This window comes from Papilio xuthus, unplaced genomic scaffold, assembly GCF_000836235.2.
Source record: "Papilio xuthus unplaced genomic scaffold, Pxut_1.1 DF827756.1, whole genome shotgun sequence".
In the NCBI taxonomy this organism is placed as follows: domain Eukaryota; kingdom Metazoa; phylum Arthropoda; class Insecta; order Lepidoptera; family Papilionidae; genus Papilio; species Papilio xuthus.
In genome coordinates, this window is record NW_013530893.1 from 3,824,306 (window position 1) to 3,839,015 (window position 14,710).

The 14,710-nt window shown below is 31.6% G+C and overlaps 1 protein-coding gene across 1 annotated transcript; it reads right to left on the minus strand.

The window, feature by feature from the left end:
* Positions 1-2,725: 2,725 nt before the first annotated feature.
* On the minus strand, positions 2,726-7,791 carry LOC106116250 (uncharacterized). Its single transcript, NM_001312409.1, is given in 3 exon segments — positions 2,726-3,568; positions 7,144-7,399; positions 7,638-7,791. Coding segments are annotated over 3 exon segments (711 nt in total). The 5' UTR covers positions 7,773-7,791; the 3' UTR covers positions 2,726-3,248.
* Positions 7,792-14,710: the final 6,919 nt, after the last annotated feature.

Genomic DNA, 14,710 nt, shown 5'->3' on the forward strand with positions numbered 1-14,710 from the left:
TACGGTGTCTTCTTCTACCATGACTTTGAGAGAGGAAGTGATTTAACAGGGTTATGGGAGACTGTTTCGCAGATCTGTTGTGCCCCTTTCGGACCACCCTTCATGTTTGCTACGTTTGAAGTTTCCTAAATTTTACAAAATTATTAAAAATAAACAAGTCCAGTTGTAAAGAGTGCTAAAATATTTTATGACAATCTACGAGAAATGTATAAATTTGAGGAACGGAGAATTTACTGCTAATTAGTACCCAATAAACTTAATTTAAGCTCGATAATTGTACTTCACACAATAATTAACTTTAACCTAATTAATATTGTAAATGCGAAAATTTGGATGTTAAGACGGATGATTTTTAAAAGGTATCTCCTGGGAACGAGTGGACTGGATAGTCTGGAAGAAATTTTTAAATGCGTTACAATGTAATCTTTAACATTAGCTAGTTATATTTTAGTACTAAAGGATGTACGATTTGAATGGTTTACCTTATCAGTATGCATGAGTCGAGTTAACCGTTGACTTGGTAATTTAGTTAGGCGCGGCTAATCAGGTTTATTGTAGGTAACCGTGTTTTGTTAAGAATGTCTATAAGTAACACAAAATATATATACGGATTTTTCTCAGATTAAAAATAAGAAAATAAATTGAAAGCTATAACTGTGATCCTAATTTTTTAGAACTCCGTGGTTTTTTTTTGGACTGTTTTTCAAGCTAATGTTTTTTTTTTTGATTAGTTAAATAAGTAGTTTAAGTTTCTCTTTTTTGTACGGATATTATTGCATCGACCATACTTAATAAAACGGTCGGTGGCTCAGGAGTCAAGCACTTGATCTGCAGGTCCTGGGTTCGAATCCCGCCATGTACCAATGTGTTTTTCTATTTACATGTGTACATTTATCCGACGTTCTTACGGTGAAGGAAAACATCGTGATGCAACCTGCACATATCTGAGAAGAAATTCAAAGATATGTGTGAAGTCAACCAACACCCCCCTTGGCCAGCGTTTTTGACTATGGCCTAATCACCCTTAACTTAGGGTAGGCTCCGAGCCCCTCGGTGGGGACCTAAAGTGACCTGACGATGACTTAATGAAAAATAGAATTTTTCTTAAAAATACCTCTGTTATTTCCGTTATTAAATTTGTTTAATAATTGAGATGTTTATTTTTTTAAGCGAAATTGGTGACCCCTTGTATATAACGAAGTGAACATAAACTAAACTCAACGATTGAGGTTTATCACATTTGTAAATATGTTAAACGGAAACGCATACCTAGACCTACGGCCTTGCATCTAGGTCACACTTTGTATGACGCAACGAAAGGCCTTTAACGTGGAATTCACTTTCTTCCATTCTCAAACCTAATGTATTGTGAATTCACAATCAATAGAGAAAAGCATTGAATTATCGAATACTCTATTAATGTAATATCATAATTATATTTCGTTTCTTATAATATACTAGCGATTGCCCGCGACACCGTCCGCGTGGAATTAAAAAAGTAGCTTATGTTTTCTTCCAGATTATGTTTTACATCTATGCCAAATTTCAGCGAGATCCATGCAGCCGTATTGGAGATACCTTCTAGCAAACATCTATCCATCCATACATCTAAACATTTGCAATTATAATATTAGTAGGATTAGAGATATATACCGCAATTATAATTTGTAAGTTGGCGAAAGCTTCCTGACCTTTGGCAGGTGAAAACTTTCTCGCCATTGGTTGTTCATTAAGATTAACACTTGGCCTTATAATATGGTCATAAGTACAAGATTTTCTCTTAGAATTGTATACAATTTAGCAACTAATAGCCATATTATACGTATTATATGAATATCTATTACCTTTGCGTTTTTTAATCTTAGTTAATTCGAATTAATATTAGATAGGTTATATTTATCTAACACTTACTGTTGCCCACAACTCCGTCCGCGCGGAATTTAAAGAAAACTTAATTATTAACCTACCTAGTCGTCAAGATTGTGTTCTACATCTATGCTAAATTTTAGCAAGATCCGTTTAGTGTTTCTGGAGATATCTTCTAATAAATATCCATCTACGCATACTTTTAAACATTCACATTTATATTATAATATTAGTAACATAGTAAGTTGTACTGCATATTTCAAAACCTTATAAAAATTTGCATTAGCAAAATCGATTATCAATTGAATCTCAAATATAAAATTCTCGTATCACAATGTTAGTTACCATACTCCTCCGAAATGGCTTGATCGATTTTTATGAAATTTTTAATACAAAATTTAGATATGAGAATCAGCATCTATTTTTGTAATCCCGCGCGGACAGAGTCGCGGGCAACAGCTAGTACAATATAATAATGGAAAAGGTGTTGTGCTATTTTCTATTTTTTTTTCTGAGTATTTCACCTTTTTATATAAAATTTTACTTAGCTGTAACAAATGTAGAGTCCTTTAGTTCTGGTTTACAAATTGTAATCCGTACTAAGTATTGTTTAATTGACCAATAAGTTTCACTGATTATGGAAATAAGATTGTTTCAATTTAACGGTTACTTGGTAACCAACATCATCATCATGATCGGCCTAGATTCTTCCACTGAATGTAGGCCTCCCCATCGATTGCCACAATGCCCTGTGCCGCCCACATCCAGTGCACTCCCGCAACCTTGACCAGGTCATCACCAATCAAGGTTTCTTACCGGAAGTCAAACGGATATCGAAAAAAACAAAGGAGTTTATTTAAAATATTTATTTCTTGATATTTAAATGACTTTAGTTATTATGTTAATTTAATAAAAAATAATTTATGAATGTTTATTAATTTATGAATTATTCATAAAGTTAATTCGAAAAGTGAAAGCGAAGTTATAAATTAGAAGAGCATCATCATATAAACATACATATATAAATATAAATACTTAATAGCGAATAAATATTTTATAATGAATAAATGAAGATGCAAAAAATAATATTTTACATAAATATTAATACGAAACATATTTACAAAAGGCATAAATAATTATAAAAGCAAAACAAAAAAACAAATGAATGTGAAAAAAATAGAACAAAATTAAGCTAAAAAAAAACTTAAAATAACATTTTGTACTTTATAATAAAACAGGTACAATGTAGTGTTTTAGCTTTTGATGATGCGTAAGAATAGTTAAGGTATAGTTTCACTAAATAATTTAAATAAATAACAATAAATTAATTCTCAAAATTTGAGGTCCGTTAGACTTAGTACCTAATTTGGAATATCTTAGGTTTAATTGGAGTATGCACTGTAGGCGAGATTCTGTGCATCTTGAGACCTTCCCCATCCACCGTGACCACTACCATGGCTGAAGTGTTCATCATGATGAGGATGGGCAACCACTTCGTAGCTCTCGTGATGTTCATTTTTAGATAATAATTTCTTGAGTAATAGAAGAGCGGATGCAAGTAACGCGGCTTTAGCCAGCATTAATCCCTTGACTGCTGCAAAGGCTATGATGCCAAGGAAGAGTGGAATGAGAGATTGGATTTTCAACTGCAGAAGGGCAAAGATGGGAAGGAGTTGTTTCAACTTCTTCTTCTTACCACGGCCTGAAAAAAGGATAACATAACGTTATTATTAAAACTATAAAGTCGACACGGAATTAAAATATATTAATAGTAAAAATAGCCTATGTCACCCGGGGATAGTATAACTTCCCAAGTATAAATTAATTTTTCAAATCGTTTTAGTAGTTTCGGAGTCTATTCAATGCAACCAATCACATCATAAAATCTCTCTTCATTATAATGTTAGTATAGATTATAAAGAAAGGTGTAACAGTTGGTGTAATTTACAGTTAAGTTATTAAGACATAGCTTAATATAAAGCTTATTTGTATTTTGTTTAGCACCAAAGGCAAACTAATTTTAGAGACAAATATCAACATAGTCTAAAGGCTACGATCAAACTAAAGACTTACATCCACTCTCACAGACATTAAGTGGATAGAAAGACGACCCTTAGTGTTTTTCATTTTATTACATAAACGAATATCAAAGGACTGTTCAAATAGCCATCGAATAACTCAGAGTAGCACTAATACAAGTATTAATTTTTAATCTATTAAAACTTGTAATCATTCAATGAGACTAAATGTTTCGTAAAAAATACTCTAGACTATATGCAAATTAAATAAAAAGTAGAATAAAAGAAAGTTTTATGTAAACATTGTCACGATTCAATTCAAAAGCGATAAATATATTCGTCTTGTTAATTTCTAATTCCAATTACTAATTTGAATATAAGAAAATGCAATTCGAATTTCAAAAGACAAACGTCAACTGAAATTTAAACAGTTACATTGAAATTCACAATGTTACGTCCAGTTTGCATAACAACCTCGTTTATCTAGAAAGCTGCATCGATTACTGAGCGTTACAATTCGAAAGCTTTCCAAGCCTACCATATTTCGTCTGAGATATCGCCTCAAGCAACTTTTACCTACAACAGAAAGAGCGGAAATCTCAAACGAGTTAAATAGTCCCACATACAGCAAAAACTAGATGTAGGTACAGCTTTCAACTATAATGAGACGTGTTAATAGGTCAGAGAAATCCCCATGTTTAGATTTCTAGACACATCTTCTAGCCTTGATTACTGATATGGACATTGTAAAAGAAAATCTTTGAATTTTTAACATTTCTTAACATGCAATTTCTACTCTTATTGTAGGTTTAATTAAAGAATTTAATTCACTACCCACTTAGCATCGAATATCTTACACAAAACTATCATCAGATATATAAATTAGGACGTATATTACTGTCTCTAGTCGGTCTCTCTCTACCAACCCATTTCTCTGGTCTGTGACTAGTGGGTTGGTAATTAATTTCCTTGATTGTACTGCACTGATTCAAAATGATAAAGAACTTTCTATTTTAAAGGTTCACAGCGGGCAGGTTGATGTGTTTTTTATTAATATTCAAAGTGGGTGTTATGAGCAGCAGAATTATACAAGTGCGGTTATATAATAACTGGCCGTTAACATTTTACGCCTACAATTTGTTCTAAAAGTAATCGTACCAAAAACCATACATGTCGTGTCGATAATCGGTTGAAGTGGGAATCGAATTTAGTACTTTGAGTGCATTTTTTAAATTAAATATATGAATCATCAGCTCACTAATGTCCCCACCGAGGGGTTAAGAGCCTAACCTAAGTTAAGCGTGACAAGGCCAATATATGTATATCAAATGTTATTTTATCTCAGTCTATATTTTTTTCTAAGATTGTCACTAAGTTAATAATCAACAGGAGCATTCTGAAACAGGTATTATATACTTAAAAGGTTGCTCCAACGATTCATGTATATTTATATGTTTTTTGGTTTAAATAAATTATTATTATAAAAAAAACAGGTAAGAACTTACACTATACTTAACTTAATAAGACAATCGAGTACACTATAATCAAGGCATTATATATATTAATCCATATCGATATTTAAAGTAAAATGGATTACTTTCTTATACACTTTTAAAATAAAATTTTATTAACACTTTGTTCCTTTGCTATTTGTCTTGACTATGACTATTGTTATTATTTGTTTGACTTCCCGGTTAATGATTGAGCTGCAATTTTGTACATACGTGTAAATCGCGTTAATGACAAGATCATAAAAATTGCTTTTAACTTTTTTTTTTTAATTTTTATCATCGATTTTAAGAATTGATTCAAAGATAAATCGTAAAATTAATTGACCTGACATTCTTTCTACGTCTTACGGTGCGTTTCCACTATATTGTTATCTCTGTTATAACAATATTGCTTACTCTTTAATTCTATATAAAAATGAAAGAGAGAACAATCTATTCTTATGCAAATGACAAGACAATGAAAATCCACGATTATGTAAAATATAAAGTCTATGTCATATATCTAGAGAATTTAATACAAACACTAAAAAATAATATGTTTTTAGTAAAGACTAACGGATTTGCTAAAATATTTAATAAAATATTACGTAATTAAAAAAGCGATAGTAAAAAGACAGAACCATTTTATTAAGTGTCTTATAGATAAAAATTTAATGTTCACTTTCATTTTATTTACATTAGGTCTAACATCTAGGTAACCGTAGGTTTCCATTACCGAAACATTTGCATAAACAATTTGTTAACTCTTTTTTTTTCAAAGAGAAGAAAAGAGATGAAATTTCTACGTGTGTTTTTGTTCAAGTTAGTTAACAATCGTAGCTACACGGTCTCATAGTTTCGTAATAAAATTAATTTATTATTAAAAAAAGAAAGTCGCGATTCTGATGGATAACGAGTTACTATGAGATATCCAATTAAAAACGGTATAGATGACTTTCAAGATCTTGTTCAAATAATTCAGTGAACATAAATAATTATAATTAATTGAAACTCTACTTTATAACAATCTAGTATAGCGTGAAACATAACATAATTATAGATAGGACAGTAAAAAAAATCATGACTTGTTAGTACTAGTTTGACATGTATTTGAAGTATACAGATAGTTAAATGATTTTTATGCCCGCTCTATAATTTAAATCTCTTTGTAAATACTAATTAATAATAAGTGATAAAAATTACGTTAAGAATTACCGAATTATGGAACGTATTTAAAATCAGTCTATAAATAGTGACAAGAAATGCATCTAAAATAAATATTTTATACTAAAAAAACTATATGTAAATATTATCAAATGTTTGATTAAAAAAAATGTCAAAACTGCGTATGTAAGCAAAAAATAAGTGACGTCTATTTCTATTGTCATTTGTCAAATATGACGTTTAAAAAATCTAATATAATCTGTAAATATCACATATTATTACTTCATGTTTTTTTTTCAATTTAATTTAATATAATACTTTTTAATTGCATTAATAAATGATAAGAAATATTTAAAGCAATCTTTGAAAAATCTGTTATTAATTTTGCAAATAAAAATATAAATCGCTTAGCTAATGCTGTCATGATAAATTTTATTTTTAATTATTAAACTTTGAAACATATATTATTAAAATTATTAGATGTAAATTATTTTACTTGCTTTATAAAATGTTTTTTATCATTTGTCAAAAAGGTAATTTAATAGAAAAAGTTAACAACAAGACTATTGTTGAATAAAATAATAAATAAAATCATGATAACTAACCTTCCTCAAGTGACCTTTTGACGTCTTCAACCGCGCCCTTTGGTACTCTCAACTGTATGACATGGTTCTCGAAGAAGTCAAGGGCGGTATCAATAAGTCTGCCTTCTACCTGGTTCTCTCTGGCCCTTGGTTCCTCGGATAAAGGTTCAAATGACCTCGCCGACCTTGAAGATCCAGTTCCAATGAGGCTGATCCCATCAGTGATGCTTACTTCTCTAGCCGCTGCCAAATTCTCTGCGTATTTGAGTGCTCGTTCCTGTTATAGAAAAAAATTAATATAATTAATATTAATCTATATTTCAGTCTAGTTAATACATTAATGTGATGCTGATATATTTAATTATTTTAAATAGTGTAATCTTTAGTTAGAAATAAAGTACAATGGTCTATAAAACCACTTTAAACTATGTTACATGCACTTAGTTCCGATGTAGGTCAAAAGCTACTTATTACGAACAATGAATCCATTGTTTAAACACTTCACAATCACACACCTTGAGGCACAAAGAAACATCTTCTTCAGCACAATTCTTCACCACACCGATGACTGAACCTACGACATCTTCATCACCGGTCGGTTTCGCGGCTGTTACACCTAAACACACGAGTGCTAGAAGGATCGCCTTCATTGTAACTATTCCGTAGCGATGTTACAGAGTGTAAAGCCTGGAGTGTACGATGTTGTTTTTATTTGACGTATCCCCACTGCGGATCTATTCCCGCCAAATTGCGTACGCGCGTAGAGTATTGAAGGGAGAGATGTATGCGATACAATTGTAGAGTACGCACGACTAACATTGACTACATTATTACTCTGTGCATGATACGATAGACATTGTTTGTAAAAAGGATTTAATTTGAAAAGAAATAAATAATATCAATTAATAATTAATTTAATTAAAATAATAATTTTAATATTTCTTGTTTACAATGTTTAAATATGTTGTGATTTTAAATGTGTTTTAGTTTTATTCGCGAATAATATTTGATATACTTTCATGTTAGGGGAAAGTTTTGTTTTAGAAATATGTGTTTTAATTATTTGATTCTGTAATCATGAAAGTGTATCATGCGCTAGATTAGAACACTTTGATTTGCAAAACGGATTTGCAAACTTAATTTATTTTTAATATTGTATTCTTGAGATATTTTTTTTATTGTTGACTTTATATATTTCTAGTAAAGTTATGAAGATCTGAAATGTTATGAAGTCCTAAGTACACAATAATATTTATTGATTATATGATATTATTATTAGGTAAAGTTATATACTTTAACTGTATTTCCCCAAAAAATGCACTGTTTTAACATGTGTTTTAAACCTTTGACCGCCACTGTTTGATATTACTGACGTCAAAGTCGTTATATGGTCCACCATTAGTATGTACTAATACACTTGTTTTTTTAAAGTACTTTATAATTTATCGATTACAGTAATAATGTTTCAATAGCCATGATTTGTTAAATATCCTCGCTGTGCGTTGGTCACGGTATAAAAGGATGGACATTTTAAGCTTATCACCACCTCAAAGGCTGGCAACACTGCGGTTCCTCTGGTATTGCTGATGTCCATGGGCGTTGTTGAACACCTCGGTGTTCCCGATGTTCGTTTGCCCCATTCTGTTACAAAAAAAAGTTGGAACATTAAGTTTTTTTCATGTAATTACGATGGCCTACTAAGTTATGTTTTTCTATATATTTTATGATATCTTTCTATAAATGCATTGTAACAGTAAAAAGGATTAAATGGTATTTAATTTTAATTTTCATTTCATTTTAATTTTTTATAGTAAGGCCCTAAAGATTTATTTAGCCAACCAATTGTAAATGTTGTGTTATAGACCATTTTTTCCTTCTACACTGTTTATGTTATACAAATAACTTATTAGGAACTTATCTTTTTTTTTATATCATAAGGTGGCAAACGAGCGAGCGGACACCTGTGTTCATATAGATTCAAATGTGTTCCGATGTGAAATGCTCCGCACACTAGTGAAATTACACTAACTAGACTAGGTTAATGCCTCAAGGCTTTAAACGTAATGACGCAGGATTTTATTTTCTACTAGCTATCGCACGCGATTCCGTCCGCGCGGGATAATAAAATAGATGTTGGCCGATTCTCAAACCTACTCAATATGTTCACTAAATTTCATGAGAATCGGTCAAGCCGTTTCGGAGGAGTAAGGGAACGAAAATTGTGACACGAGAATTTTATATATAAGATTACTATAATTTTCATATTACGATCATCTTGTTTAGTATGCTGTATGATGTTTATACATTTTTATAGATGTTTCGATACCGTTACTGAATTAAAATAAAATGACACAATTTCTGTACAACATACTAAAAATATTAAGAATCAAGTCAGATGAAAAAACGACAAATTCTCTGTCAGTTTTATCCTTAAGTGCAAACAAGTATTGCCCACCTTTTAATCGACGAAAGAGGGAACGCAGAGAAAAATGATGTTTCCCCTACCTATGCGTCATATCCTCTGTCAAATTCATATGAGAAAAGGGAACAATATTAAGCCTCAGGCACCCACACTCGGATATATTATAAATGCGAATATTTCAATGTTTCTTTGTTCAAACGTATCTCCAGAACGGCTGCATGGATCTCGCTGAAATATAGCATAGATGTAGAACATAGTCTGGTACACATATGCTACTAATTAAGTTTTTATTAATCTCGCACGAACGGAATCGCGAGCGACAGCTAGTTGGCATTATAAAGTTTGGATCCGGTATATTTTAATATGCAAACATACATATGACTATAACTTTCCTTCATTATTTATTTACTTATATTTTTAATCTCGCGTACAATAACCGTAACGCTATGGCTGGATTAATGTTAGCGAGAACAGTTTCATTGTTTTATGTTTGCGTGAAATTTGTTAGACTTGATTATAATATTTTGCATACTTTAAATAACGTATTACTATCGTTATGATAATTTATATAATTAAAGATTAAAAGTTCTGTCTTAATTATTTTATTACGAAATATAGGATACGTTAAAACATAGTTTTAGACATTATTAGTTAGAATCCTTTGGCGCGTATACCGCGCTTTCGTTACAAAGTCAAGTGTCATAATCATTAGTGAGGGGACATAAACGTCGACATTTTAGCAAGGTTAGTGTTGTGCCAGTACACCATCACAGTGTCGGATTTTCTTCCCAATTATAGTAATCAATCTTACTATCTTACTTCTTATTTATAATATTATTGGATGGATGGTTCGAAGGTATCTCCAGAACAGCTGAACGGGTCTTCATGAAATTTGGCACAAATGTAGAACATAGTCTGGAAGAGTATATAGGCTACTATATTGTTTTTATTTTTTTTTAATTCCGCACGGACGGAGTCAGAACACGATTAGTACATCGTGCGGAAAGAAGTCCAATTAAATATTTCTGTCTGTTTAATGTATGTTTGTAGGCAAATCTGCATTTATTTCGAATAATCTCCGAAACAGCTATACTAATTTTGACTAGATTTTACTTGAAGCCAGCTTATGTATGATAGTAACTTAGGCTTTTTTAAATTCTATGCAAACGAAGTCGTGGACCACTGTTAATGTCAATTGTCACAGCAGTAGAGTCCTACGCTATTATTAATATATTCACGAAACTGCTTAATCTCAAGTCATGCGTTTTTTACACTTAAGTAAGTGTTATATACTTAATTGTTTAGTTTCTAATGTTATATAATGTGCGTGAATTCGCATCGTAACACGTTTTACGTCTAACAAATTTCTATTTTAAGTTGTGCTTAGTCATCGTATGTGAGTTTTACTATATATTACTTTTTTATGTATATTCATTTCTTTTTGTATATTATTTAGTTTTATTTTTAGTTTGGTTTAGTTTTAGTATATAGTATATTTAATATAGTATAAATTAATTCATCTGTATTAGGTAATTTATTATTATTATTTTAGTATATATACATTTATTTATAATATTTTTAATATGGTAAATATCATATCAAAAAAAAACATATAAAACACATTATATTAAAAACAGTACACCACCGGCTGCGGAACCCCATGACTCAAACAACTATTATTTTAGTTATTATTAACGTTGTTTCTTATGAAGTTATTATAAAATATAAAAATTATTAGTTGTAAAAAAATAGCACAAAAAAATAAAATAAGTTAAATAAAATACGTCAATAGACTAAGTTGGTAATTAGTCTGAGTTAGTATATTGGAATCCATTATTCGAATATTCTCTTATCATCAGAAAACTATTTGAAAATTATTTTCATAATACTAAAATAGAAAATAAACGATAAATTACTTCAAATCAACTATCTTTAATTACGAAAAAAACGTAAGTAAACGGCCAGACATACTGGCGCGTAACACCAAGGCTTAGTATAAATTTATAAACACAATCGTGTTTACACTGCCGAAATATATATCAAAACATATTGCCATCCCTGTTCCTCGCTATGAAAGAATAGAGATAGCAATATGTTAAAGGAAGTCAGTGGAAACTGTAGTCTTTGTAGGCTGAGCTATTTAATAAATGCTTGAGGCGATAATTATTTTAAGCTTTTTCATTTCATTAAACGTTTAATAGAAACTCGTTTTTTAACGATGGAATTTCTTTCATAGTAACGATTTCGTGACCTCATTTGGTTTCTCTTACACTTATAGTGAACATTCAAAAATATATTTCAAAAATTTCTACTCAGATCAAATGGAACTAAAAATCCCATTTTATTAAAGAAGGAAAATGCTTAACTCATGGAGAGTTAAATTAGACTTGAACTTATATCTCCTTCGTATTCTATAGCAGTTTACTAGTTTTTACCTGCGACTTGGACCGTGTGAAATTAAAAAAAAATGTAATAATTAGTCTATGTTACTCAGTGATACCTTTCTAGTAGTAAAGAAGTTTTTGAAATCAGTCCAGTAGTTCGTAACATAATAATAATAATAATAAAAAAATTCTCTTGGGCTCTGCGTTTGGTCTCGGACCATGTCAGACCGATTGCCTTCATGTCGACAGCTACTGAGGGCCGCCAAGTTTGAATATATATATATAATATTAATATAGATTTATTCTTCTTAACAAAATTTTAATAGATGCTAATAAGAGAAAATAATGCTATACTTACGGAGCGTCAGTGGCTCAGGAGTCAAGCACTTTACTTGCGATCTGCAGGTCCTGAGTTCGAATCCCGCCATGTACCAATGTGTTTTTCAATTTCTGATTTACATATGTACATTTATCCGACGTTCTAACGGTGAAGGAAAACATTCTGATGCAACCTGCACATATCTGAGAAGAAATTCAAAGATATGTGTGAAGTCAACCAATCCACACTTGGCCAGCGTGGTTGACTATGGCGTAGTTACCCCTAACTTGGGGTAGGCCCCGTGCCCCTCGGTGGGGACATATAGTGAGCTGATGATGATGCATGCTATACTTACACTAACAAAACATTTTCAATAATATCTTAGTAAAATATATTATACAATAAGACAACTCTTATTTAATAAAATGTAAATAAAGTCAAACGTAATTTTAATATTGCATCCGTTAAATACTTTCTTCATAATTCGAACGAAATGATCACGCGATATGTCGATCGTTCGTTAATTTAGCGAGTAATAAAAAAACTTTCATATGCGACAATTAGCAACACATCTCGTCCACGTTATAAAGTGATAAATTCGATCAGACCGTGAGAACACGTTAACGAATTCACCGGAAGTTATTATTACACGTATCGCGAAGTTACGTCCAGTTCCGGTGATTTCCGATTTTCTACGAGAAATTAAATTTTACAAAATATTCACAAATGTTTATCAGACTAACATAAGAACTTTTTTGTAAGTGGATATATAGAATTTCCTGTCGCTCGCGACTCCGGCTGCACGCAATTAAAAAACTTTGTAGCCTATGTGTTCTATTGTCCTACATCTATCCCAAATTTTAGCAAGATTTATCCAGCTATTCTGGAGATACCTAGATGGATGGATGTTTGTTAGACAAACATCCATCCATCTAAACATTCGCATAATATTAGTAAGATTGTAGGGCCATTGTGACTGGGTTGGGTGACGAGATTTGTAATAATCATTACCTTGCCTTATTCTCTAGGGTCAAGAATATCCTACCATTCTCTACTTACTCTATTTTGGTATGCTCTTTCACATAATCTATTTTCATCAATCATGCTCTACTTATACATTAATGTGTGTACTATTCATATTATAGATTTGATTACGAAACCGTGCGATCGCTGACAATTCCCAGTACAAACTAAATGCTAAATTACATTTCAATTGTTTCCGTACGACCTACAAAACGCAAACCGGCTATTTCCACGTTAACGTTACGGTTTCCCTCACGCGCATCGCTCCGTACATCGAATACATATCATCTAATTGTAGTATGTGTACTGTTCGACTTTGAAATACTCAATTGCCTATTATAGAATGAACGCTAAAGAAAGTAAACGTTAAATAGGTATATATTTGTCAGAGTTTGACAATTATTTTCCATTTGCAAGCTAGTTTCATTGAGTATAACATGACCATAGATAAAGTGCATTTGCTCAGAAGCGATTTCATTACGAAATTCAAAAATTTATACAACTGATACATGTCATGTAAATAGTGGTAAAGTCCGCTTTAACATCTTCGCACGAATTGGCCCGGCTCGCCCGGTGAAATACCACGACCACACAGAAGACAGGCGTGAAGTGGAAGCAATTCCACGTTGCGTCTGATGAGTGTACGTCCCGGAGGCCTAATTTAGTCCTATATCCCTTCCTACCCTTTGTCTTATATGGAAAGGATGGGAAGTGGAATTAGACTTTCCGGATGAGAGGATGCATGGGAAGGGAAAACATTTACTTTTCATCCTCTCCTCTGTCGATTAAAGGTAGGCAACGCATATGCAATCGCGTATGTCTATGGGCAACGGTCACTTCGCTCTTTTAGCGATTTCAGGTGGCCGCTCGCTCGTATGCCACCTTATGTTAAAAAAAATGTCAATTACGTGAATTATCATAATTCATTGTAAGTTCTATTTTTTGTACTCTTTTATGAAATCGCTTCAGAGCGAATGCATTAAACAGACGGACGGACAACAAAGTGATCCTATAAGGGTTCCGTTTTTTCCTATGAGGTACGGGACCCTAAAAATCAATGTAATTAAAAATGTAACAGCTTTTTATATATTTATTTATATACATATTAAATGGTTACATATTAAAAGGTTTATTCTCTTTGTATAATTGATTTCTTCGGATGTAAATTTTCATAAAGTAATAGCAATTATACGGTGTCAATGACCCCAATAGTCAATTCCAATACGTTCATATCACTTGCGAATGTTTCAAATTGGGTCGACTTTCGCCTGAATTTTGACAAGCGTTATAACCAGAGTCAACGACCTTAACATCTTGATCCGTGAATGAACACAGATATTGTGTAATTTTTTTAATTAATTTTGAAACGGTGAAACTATATGATATAACGCGTATTAATATTCGCAATGCTTCTTGTCTCATTATGGTTTTGGACGAGAG